This window comes from Chinchilla lanigera, unplaced genomic scaffold (assembly GCF_000276665.1).
Source record: "Chinchilla lanigera isolate Chin_1 unplaced genomic scaffold, ChiLan1.0 scaffold00132, whole genome shotgun sequence".
NCBI classification, from domain to species: Eukaryota; Metazoa; Chordata; class Mammalia; order Rodentia; family Chinchillidae; genus Chinchilla; species Chinchilla lanigera.
This window is the reverse complement of record NW_004955533.1, coordinates 3783252-3795266: the sequence shown is the minus strand read 5'-3', so window position 1 is coordinate 3795266 and position 12015 is coordinate 3783252. Positions and strand designations below refer to the sequence as shown.

The 12015-nt window shown below is 35.1% G+C and overlaps 1 protein-coding gene across 7 annotated transcripts in view; it reads right to left on the bottom strand.

Moving 5' to 3' along the window:
* Positions 1–12015, bottom strand: part of Ube3a (ubiquitin protein ligase E3A) — a 95206-nt gene that overhangs the window by 33087 nt on the left and 50104 nt on the right. For 5 of the 7 annotated variants that reach the window (XM_005410415.2, XM_005410414.2, XM_005410416.2 and 2 more), the window contains one exon: positions 3158–3459. In XM_005410415.2, the coding sequence (XP_005410472.1) occupies positions 3158–3459 (302 nt within the window). The remainder of the gene's footprint in view (positions 1–3157; positions 3460–12015) is intronic. The other 2 variants (XM_005410418.2, XM_013507686.1) reach the window with 1 other exon arrangement.

The window sequence follows — 12015 nt, the reverse complement described above, 5'->3', positions numbered from 1 at the left end:
TTATAATTAAATACTAGTGAAAAGTGAAACAGCCAAAAATTTAGACTCAATACCATTGCAAATTAAAATTCCTTTATAAAAGTATATAATAATACTTTTTAATAATTCAGCAATCAAAGTATTATTCTTAACCTATTCCTTTACCAATGAAGTACTAATACCAACATCCTCACCCCTTCTTTTATGTTCTTTCAACAATAGATAGCTAGTAGAGGTCATTAATAGTTCCAGCTCCCTCTGTGATCAAGGTATCTATCAGTAGGTTTAATTTTAAATGTGAACCACTGTATCATGTGCAGTTTCATTACAATACCCTATTACAACCTTGCTGTAAAGAAACACTACTCCTCTGGAAGATTTTTTTCTGTTCTCAAAAGACTTAAGATGATAAGATTTGAACAAAAATTCCTTCAGCACCATCTTTTAGAAACAGTACTTCTGTTTGTATTAAATGATCCCCAGCACTCAAGGTGGTGGGGTGACAAAACAAAGAGTGGAAAGAACTAAAACGCACACTATGTGATCAACAAAATCTACTTCCTCTTCTTTCTGGGAAGAGTTGGATCACACTGTCCAGTTGTACGAGAAGTGTTACTTTCAGGCCAAGGCTTTCCCTTTTCTGACTAACACAATGAAAAATATTTTATTTTACAGGAAAAAAAAATAATGCATTTTCTGTATCAAAATTCTGTAACTATATTAGTGAAACAAATGTAATACTGAAAACAGTCAATCTATCACTTTCACTAAGAAAGTGACAGATTTTCATCATTAGGCTAAATACTTAAGGCAGAGACAATTTTGCAGTTACGCTGACAATCCTACCTTCACCACGCCGAACATACCCTTAAACATATACTAGACTACAGAAGACATACTATAATGCAAAAAAACAACTTAGTATGATCCATGCCCCTGCTTTAATGTACTTCCTCCACAGTAAAAGACAATATAATAAAATGCAAGTGAGTATTGAAATAATGTTCCCCAAAAGTTAAACTCCCCAAAAAATGAATTTCATCACATCATAAATCTGATCTGTGGCTAGGCTATAAGTATCTACACCTGTAGTTACTTTTTATGGGCCCTACCCTTCCAAGAACTAATTCTTAGGTGTGTTCTACTAGGAATATACTGACATGTTTTACAAAGTATCAGTAATCGCTTCCTAAAAAGTATAAAAGCAATCACCAGGAGTCTATTTCTCATTACCCTATAGGAAAATGTTACAGTACTTTCTTATAAGGCAATACAAAATTCCCATCTAATTTCCTAAAACATAATCAAAATGGAGGAAACACCTACCATAAATAGGTTAGGACATAAGACACTTGCTCCTAATCACCAAATCATAAAGTTCATGAATAAAAACTTTCTTTGTGTACAGGAAGAGAGTCTGAGAGAGAGCAACATTATAGACCCACATAACCTCTGTTGGCATGCCAGGCTCTCGGAACATCCTCATCAAGCGATGCTGACATTCTACTGCTCCTAACTAGAATATGCCGATATTCTTCCCACATACCACCCCATGTTTTAAAACATTAGATTGAATTTGTGTATATAAATAAAAAACATAATAAATAATCTGTTTATCAAAAAGGAGAGTTCTACTAAAAAAAAATTATTTTTTGAGAGTTACCAGTATATTTTGAAATATATGTGTGTTCCTGAAACAGTCAAGTCATAAAATTTTGCACTTAAAATCTCATGCAAGGCTGGGGATTTAGCTCAGCGGCAAAGCGCCTGCCTGGCAAGTGCAAGGTCGTGAGTTCAGTTCCCGGTACTGGAGAAAAACCAAAAAAAAAAAAAAAAAAAAAATCTCATGCAAAAACAAAGTTGGGGGAGACTATCCAATGCCTACTCAACTTTGTAACTGGAGATAAACAAAAATCAGAATGAAAGTACTAGTGTAATGAAAGCATTGTTTAGTTCTACTAGAAAAATACCATAATACAGTACACTGGGGAAAAACAACATGGGTGTTGACAGTAGTCTACTTCAAGAAAGGAGTAAACAAAGGCTGACTCTGCTAAGACTTTTGTAGACTTCTACAGAAGGCAAGGAGCACAACAACTGAGAAGAACCACACAACCAGCAGTTCTAAGAATGATCACATGGCCCAAAACAAGATGAGCACAGTATTTCCCCAAAGCTAGATGCATTCAACTATGGTTGCACATTCTACTTTGTCTATTGTGATTCTGTGACGCATACTTGCTGATAAAATGTGTACAATGGAGTCAATGCAACTTCCATGTTCACACATGGACAACATTCACCTATTTTCTACAGTATGTGAGCTAATTCATGAAACAGAACTAAGTACACATTTTGAGTAACAATGCTGTGTAAGGTTACGGATGCTGCTGCATTGTGGAAATAGCCAACAGCACAACTCCACGCCACTAATTCATTTAAACTTGTTTCAAATGATTTCACTAAAATACTTGGAGCTATTCTCTAATTTATATACATCTTCAATGAAAAGCTTTCTCTTTTAAACACAACTGCCTCTGTGGTGGGGCTAAGCACTACCAGTCACTCAAAATTTTAACTACATAATAATTAATTACCTTCACGAGAAAGCAAGCTTGAAGGTTAGTATGGCAGGAGAAAGTTTTAAGAAATTTTAGAATACACTGCTATTTTTTAAAAACTAAAAATTTTAGTGAAGACTGCCACTGACAGGTCACGATCCTTGGCAGCAAGTACCAAATGCCTGAAGGAATGGAAAGGATATGGGAAGAAATTATTAGAAACAACAGATTTCTCAGGTAAGTATTACAGAAGTTTGCTTTATCTTCTAATATGGAAAAAAAATATAGCTTCATCTTTCTGCTTTTTTCACTACACAGTCTTGGGGTTTCACAGCTTATGGCAAATACTTAGTCTACTTATCTATAATAATTTAAATACTCTTTGTGACCTAGTTTAAGAGATTAAGTACAATTTAGTCTGTTTTTTTCCTAGTGGAAAAAAAGTGTAAAACTTGTGATCAGTTCATTCACAAATGAACTTCTGGATTATAATCTGTTTCTAATTAGCAATCACTAAATCTGCAGAAGGTAATTAAAGCAAAACAACAAAACTTCACACACTTTAATCTTTAATATGGTTTTAATCAACATTTGTCTATTAAAAATGAATAGCTTACCTTTAAAATCAATTCTAGCTCCTTTTCCATCCTTCTTGTTCATCTTTATCTCAGAGTTGTTTGGGGCACCTTTCGAGTTCTCAAGGTAAGCTGAGCTTGCTCCTTTCTTGGAGGGATGAGGGTCACAGAGTTTTGCATTAATCTTATAAAGCTCGAGGGCTTTAATAGCTGCTGCATTATTATCCATACGAAGAAAAGTTGGGCAGGAAGCACAAAACTCATTCGTGCAGGCCTCATTCCCACAGCCCTCAGTTAGCTGGTGGTAGTAGCGTTCTATTAGATGCTTTGCAGCTGCCCGCTTCCTGTACCAAACATTCAAACAAAAGGCGTGATTAGTACAGCTCAGGAACAAAGCTCCGCAGATCACCAAGGCAAAAGTTAGTCAAGCACTGAAGTAATGAAGTTGCATATCAAGAAAGATGTAAAAAATGGAAATCCACGACCCACAACTGTTGACTAGTGAAGTATTTTATATTTTCTAAGAAACTAAGACAATGACTGTCAATGCCATCAAAAGTACCCTTCTAATACAGTATGATGTTCTTTGTTTAAAAGAGTTAGGGGTTCATGTGCTGAGTGTATATGCTTAAATTGTTTAGCATAACAACTGAAAATTCACAAGGCTTACAGACACAAGTTTTGTCATATTATTGTTTTAAATATTAACATTAAGAAAATGAAAGTCTATTTAAAGCATCTAGATTTCCCTAATAATTACCACTTCATTTCAACCACTTATAAATATCTGATTTGCAGATAACATAAAATTTATATTTGGAATGAGAAAATATTTTCCCTGATCACATGAAAGATCTAGAAGGAACTTCACGAAGGAATTTCAAGTACAAGAAAAGTGGCTCCAAAGCACATAATCATGAACCCAAAACTTGTCACTGTCTCCCCATTAATTTTGGGACTGCATATTTAAAGGTCCATTAGTGTAAAAATTTTGTATTCCTCTTATATTTTAAAATTAAATACAGTGTATTAATGCGTTAATATGGCTGTTCTAGCAGAGGAACCAAGAATACTGAAGAAGGGATTGCTGAAAAAGGGAATAGTGAAGAAGGCAGACTATATGATCTATCTTTATTGTTTATTCAACCCTAACATTTTATGCTTCTACTAACTGATAGTATGAAATTACCATAATTTAAGTAGAACAGTGTCCTGAATCCAGAGAAACATAATTCATAGCTATTCCTCTGAGTTCCAAATTCAAAATGATGGAAAAACTACGAAAAATTAAAACTACAAGAAAAAAATTCACCAAATTTCTCAAAACATTTCTGCAATTATCTTACCAAAATGTAGGACTAAGTGACTACTGGCATTCACATTTATGTCTTGTTAATCATGACAGACTCAAAAAGGTAGCAAACAAGTAGAAAAGGGACATTAGTAAGATCAATTTTGTCTTAAGAAGTAGGACTGATTCTAAACTACCATGGCAAACGACAAAGACTGGTATTTCCAAGACATTCAATTCATTCTAGCACTTATATTTTCTAAATAATCCATGCAAATTTACCATAAGTGGCATGCAAATACAAAAAAAAATAAAAACTCACAAAGCACACTATAAATTACACAAACGACTTAAGAGATAACCATTATAATGTAGCTATAATCAACCTCACTTCAAAACATTAAATCTTACTATTCCAGACATCATTATGTAAAGTATGAAAGCAAGACTATGTTTAAAAAAAGAAGAGTAAAATATAGAATCTAGAACACTTAACAGATACTTTATATGGTATTCTTTAGTAAAAAAACAGGTTTCTATGATACTGTGTCCAACCTTATGGAGAACATAAATAGGCAATTTCTTTCTCCCGGTAAACTATGAACTTGTACTAAGTCTTAGAAATATTAAACTGATACATCTTGGGCTGGGGATTTAGCTCAGCGGCAAAAGCGCCTGCCTGGCAAGTGGAAGGTCGTGAGTTCGGTTCCCGGTACCGGAGAAAAACCAAAAAAAAAAAAAAAAAAAAAAAAACACTGATACATCTTAGAGTGACAGCTTGTGGAAATAGTTGAAGAATCTTATAAAAATGCACTGTTTCTGTATCTGGGAGGAGAAATCAGTATGCCCATAAAAGAGCTTTACCTACGTGAATGTGACAAAGTTCACACAATGAAATAAACAATTAGCAATACCTGCATGTAGCAACAATCTTCTTGCTGTGTCACAAGCTGACAAGTCAGTTACAAATATCTAGGTCTAGGATGAATCCATTTTTGTCTCAATGGGCTAATATTCATTTTGTCTGAATAATACGGCTGAATGAGTTTTTAAAATCTACTTTTTTGCCCCAATATATATTTTCTATAATAAGCATGCTATTTACATATTAAAATGAATATGAACAAGGAGAACACTAGCAATTTCAGTTTTTCACAAATATGATTTGAATGGCCCCAAAACTCACTAAAGTATCCATATGATTTTTTTAAAAAGATTGCAGAACTCAAATACCAAAATATACTAGCTATTTTTCTTAATAAAAATGTCAGGTTTTGTCCTAAAATAAACCAAAACAACCTGCCATATAAATAATGTCCCTTATATATTGAATGAAGCAGTGTGAACAGTAAAAATAGAACATAATGAAAAAAAATCACATCTGTATTATCAGCTTCTTCTAAATAATTGTGTAATAATGAGCAAAATAATCCCCATGCCACAATTTTTTAAATCTTTAACAAGTTTTTCAGCTCTCAATTTAGCACTTACCGACTGCCCAACATAAAGCCCAACACTGTCAGACTCTGCCCAAGCCCACATGCAGGCTCTGCCTCATACTGACCACGGGACTTTAAAATGAGCTCCTCAGTCCTCAAGTTCCCTCACCAGTGAGAGGGTTCTGCCTATACAAATTACCAAGATGTATAAAATGATTGGAGTATCACCAGGCACATTCTAAGCACTACTTGTCAGCTGGTATTATCACAGGTGTAATAGTTATCATCACCCTTGGGAGTCTAGGAGTTCACTATATGAAACCCCTTTCTGCTAACACTCAGAGGAATTACGTAACAAGTTGTACAAATAAGAGATTGGAATCCAGAACTGACTCTAAGTCTTGGGCTTTTTAATATTACTAAGGAGAGATTTAAGAGTAACTCCCTGAAATCAATCTTGCTTCTTTGCACCCAGCTTACGAATAGCAGCTATACTTGATAAAACAAGGTCTAAAAGATCATGCCAGAGCCATGTTATTAAGCATTAACCCTTTTTCCTCACTCCACTGACACCCTGGATTATTTGAGTGCATCTGGAACTGCATCTAATTTGGAGGATATAAAAAGCTGTTACGATGGGAGACTGTATACTAATAATAATTTTTTTGGTAAAATTCAAATCCCTAGACAGTAACAACTGCCAAGCCAAAGGCCATGGGCCAAATCTAGCCTTACCACCTGTTTTTCACAGCTCACAAGCTTAGAATATTTTGCATTCTTAAATGTTCTCAAAAATGTGGACACTGTGGTCTAACATGTATAAATTAAGTGAAATTCAATTTTGTGCCCATAAGATTGAACAGAGCTAAACTCATTCATTAAGGTGCTTGGTGCTACTTTCACTCTACAAGAGCAGAGTACAATAGTTTTAACAGACTGTATGACCTGCAAAGTCTAAAATAAACACTGCCTCGGGCACTTCACAAAAAAAGTCTGCCAACTCTCACTGACACCCTACCCCAGCCCCTCCATCCTTCTGAGGTACTGGCGATGATTGATCCTGAGCCGTTGTACTAAAATATATCCCTGGCTCTTTATTTTTTATGTTTGAGATAGGGTCTCACGGTGCTGCTAAACTCTCCAGGCTGAGCTGGAATTTGCAATCGTTCTTCCTCAGTGCCCCAAAGTGCTGGATTATAGGCCTGCACCCCTTTCCTGTGACCCTTTCATCTAATCATTTGGCCTCTCCACTCTCTTTCCCCTCAGCAAATAAACACAAGAAAGTGTATACCTTTCTCCAAGTATTAGCAAAGAAAAGAGGAAAAGGAGTGAAAAGGAGAAAAAGAAAAGAGAAAGCAAGAAAGGAAGTGGGGTATTTCCCTCATACATGTGCCTCTAGTGACACTTTTAGCTGCCATTCATGATCAAAACTCTCAAAAGAAGAAACACAGCTTACCTTCTAATTTATTTACATCCTGATGACACTTCTTAGGAATCATAAGACAATGTAATGTATAATATATACTAAATAAATTTTTCTTATTTAGTCAGTAGTGATGATCAAGTGAGACCCTCTAGTGGGAGAGCTCTAAAAGTTAATACAGACATCTTATACTTACCCATTTAAAAGACAGTATTTTGCACTTATTTTATTTCTTTGACTAAATTAATCAGACAATTCTATACACGATAGTTCTATACAATAAATCACATCTAGAAGCCGTATTTTATTCCTAGACAACTGGACAGCAATCTTTAAAAAATCATTTAAACCATGGAGAATGTGCGTATGTCAGCAATTAACTCTGAAGTGCAGTAAAAAATTTAAGAATGATCAACAGTAGAAGTATGAATGTGTGATAAAGTAATACATATAGTGGTAGCAGCAGCAGATTAAAGACATATGGTATCGGATCTAAAATCCTTTCAACTTCACTGCATGTTTGGAAATTTCCGTAACGGACACTGGGAGAAAAATGTTGTTGCTATTTTACAACTTTCTACAAAACGTGGCAATTTCAGAAAGAATTGTTTCATCCACAAGTGACAGAAAAAGGAGAACAATCTTAGGGTCAGCAACTGTGCTCACACTATGCATGCTTTCTCATTTAGACTTTGAACCAACCCAGTGCTTACCAAAAAACAGTAGTAAAACTGATAAATCAAGAGTTGTAAGCTGAATGTAACTGTACACAGCAACTTAACCTACTTACCATGGAGGTACATACTAGGAAAAAACAATGTATTTAATGTTCGTATGTAAGTGGCTGACCATGGGAGTCAGAACCACTGAAATGGTGGCCACCAATACAGGTGGCAGAGACTGAAAAAGATCTTAAAGTGACCAAAAATGTAAGCAGTGAAGACAAGCACTACGAAGAAGCCAAAGAAATAACAACTGTCAGAAACTGAAGACCTGAAAGTGATCAAGGAGTAAATGATTAGAATTAAAAAGAGCAGTGATGTAACAGACAATAACCGACATGCAACATGAAAACTACTGGTGTGATAAAATACAGAACAGAAGGAGATAAAAGGGAAAGATTAAATGGATGAGTTAAGCTGGGCGTGGTGGCACATGCCTGCAACCCCAGCATTCGGGAGGCTGAGGCAGGAGGATTGCTGCAAGTTTGAGGCCAGCCTGGGTTACAAAGTGAGCTCAAAAAGACCAAAAAGACCAAAAAAAAAGGATGACTTAAATAGCATAACTTTGTTGAAGATGAAGCAGAATGAAAATGTAAGAATTTAAAAGACATACAAGAAAGAAAAATGGCCCAAGGCTTGTATGACCAAACAATCTATAAAGCTCTAGTAACATTGCTTAGTAGTGTCGCATGAGTGAAAATTCTGTTTCTTCAGGATGTAGCCTCTGTAGAAACTCCATTCCCTTTTCCAAAGTTATTTTTAATGTAAAAATGTGTAGAATATGGAAGGGAATCCTAAACAGTTCAAGGTCTTGCTGAAATAGATCTGAAAACAGGGCTGGGGATACAGCTCAGTGGCACAAGCGCCTGCCTGCCAAGTGCAAGGTCCTGAGTTCAATTCCCGGTACCAAAAAAAAACCCAAACAAACTGTTAAACAACTATATTCAGGATATGGTAGGGTCTATCACAATGGAATCACATTAATTTATTAGATTTTAAGGTTAAATCAACAATTGGGAATGAATTAGTACCATGAACCATCAAAGAAGCTATTAGGAACAGAAGAAGAGTTTACATGAAAAAAATTTTAAAATAAATCTGTATTTTTAACTCTTAGAAAAATGAATGTAACAAAGAACCAACAACATCCTTCTCGAACTCTTCTAAGTGCCTTAATGGGGAAGAACACTTTCAAATGCATTCTATAGTATCAGGATTAATGAGATAAAAATCAGACAAATGTACATGAAAACTACAGGTCAATATAAAAGAAAAAATCCTCAACAAAACAGCAACAATGCATTAGAAAACAGTGGGATGTAAGCATGAAATGCACGGATGGTTCAACATAGAAGAATCAATTTCATATTCTGCATTAATTAGAATAAAGAACAAAAGCCACACAATCTCAGTTGACATAAAGAAAGCATCTGACAAATCCTTACACACTTTCACTATAAAAACACTCCAACTCTAGAAAAATATGGAAATTACCTAAACATAATAAAGGCTACACGTGGAAAGCCTACACCTAAGCCATGATTCTCAATGGTAAAAACCTAAAAGGTTGCCTTCTAAGATCACAAACATGACAAGGATAAACGACTCTTACTACTTGAAACCAGTATTTTACCAGAAGTCCAGCCAAAGCAATCAGGTATGAAAAAGGGAAAACAAATAAATGTATTCAAACAGGAAGAAAAGTAAAATTATCTCATTAACAAATGATCACATGGTCCACCAAATAACTCAGAACCAAGTAATGAATTTAATAAAGTTGTAGGTTACCAAAAAATCAACACATAAAAATTAGCTGTATTTCAAAATCCTACCAACAAAAAAACTTCAAAATGGAAATTAATTTTTAAAAACTCATTTAAAATAGAATCAAAGAGTAAACTACTTAAGAATAAACCAGAGGTAAATCACTGGTACCCAGAAAATTGTACAAGAATGTTAAAAGAAATTAAAAATGAATCTAACAATTTAATATTGTAAGACAGCACTACTACTTTTAATTTACACATGAAGTTCAGTCCTCAAAAACATCCCAAGTATTATTTTTGAGAAATAGAAAAAGAATCCTAAAATGTATATAAAACCTTAAAGAACCATAAAAAAAAAATTGTTAAAAAATAAATAATAAAGTCCACACTTCTTGAGTTCAGGACACATAACAGAGTTACCGTAGTCAAAACAGGGTGGTAATAATACAAAACAGACATAGAGACCAGTGAATACAATACAGGATACAGAAATACCCTTACAAATACTAGCAAATAATCTTCAACACAAAGGTGGTAAGGCTAGAAAACACAGCAAGGGTAGGCCCTACAACAAACTATACTACGAAAACTAGAAACACACACAGGCAAGATAATGTTGGACCCAAACCTTTTATCACATACAAAATTAAATGGATTATGAAACTAAACTGAAAAATCAGATTATAAACTCCTAGAGGAAAAAACATACAGGTAAAGTTTTATGTCTTTATTTGACAACAATTTTTTAAAAATATGACGTAAAAAGCACAGGAAACCCAAGCAAATAAACAACTTAAAAATTTCTGCACAGCAAAGGAGACAACAAAGTAAAATGGCAACCTGAAAAATGAGAGAAATCATCTGTATGTTAAGTGGTTAATAATACCCATAATCCCAGAATATATAAGGAACTACAACAACAACAATAACAACATCTGCAAATGATCTAGTTTAAAAAAATGAGCAAAGGAGAACCAGAATAATCACTTCTTCAAAGAATATATACAAATGGCCAACAGATATGTGAAAAGATGTTCAATGTTAATAATTATCAGGGAAATGAAAACCAAACCACAATGACATATCCTTTTATGTCATAAGAATGACCAACATCAAATAATCAAAAAATAGAAAGTATTTGTGAGGATGTGTACAAAGTATGCCCCTTATGCACTTTTAATGGTAATGTAAATGATGCTCTGGAAAACAATATAAAGGTTTGTCAAAAATTAAATGTACAATTATTTTTGGTTCCACACGTAAAAAGCCTCGAAGTCACCACTCCCTCTTGGCAATGTGTAAAAGCTCACAACCTTAGAGCCACAGATGACATGAGGTCACAGAGCAAATGCCCGCCAGCAAACCTGGGAGAAACAGGCAAGGGAAAGCAGAATCACTTCACCTGAGCAAAAGGCAAAGCCGCACAAAACATACAAACAAAAAACATAAGCAAGACCAACAAGGGAACCAGCGTGAAGGTGGAAAAACCTTAACTGCAACTGACGAGCTGATACTTTATCTAGTATGCAAAGGGGGCCTCCACCTTACTGTAAATTTTACCTCCAAGAATATAGAGTAAAATCTCCAAAACCTCCCAGGCAAGGGATCAGAAAGAACCATTTTGAAAAATGACAAAGCACTCCGTTCTTAACCAAGTCAAACCTCAGGAGAAACTAATTAGCCAAAGCACTGCCTACTACAGTTAAGGTAAAGCCTAACTGCAAGGGAAACAGGCCACTCTATCCATGCGGTTCCACCCTAAGGGACAGGGAGGGTGAGACGAGACCGAGAACCCACTTATGAAATTCCTCACCCAAATATACAGCGTCAATAAAAGATTGAGACCTAATCACATGAATACAGAAAGCTTTGCCCTTACCACACAATCACTACAGGCCCATTTATAGTGCTTCCTTTTATCCAGTACATCATGTCCAATTGCCAAGAAACAATAATAAGAGAAAATAGAAAATAAAAAAGTTTTAAGACACAGAGCAGGCACCGGAACCTAACATGGCAGACATGCTGGAATTACCAGCAGACATTATGGAAATTTAAAACAACTATGATTAATATGCTAGGGGCTCTAATGAACTGAGACAACATGTAAGCAAAGAAAGGCACCATAGAATGACATGAACAAGACCAACAGAGGGCCTGTTACTTATCCCTCCCATCCATGAAAAGGGACAACACTATATTTTTAATAGAGGGACTAAGAAAGAAGTACAAGGAATGGTAGCAAGAAAGTGGCGATAC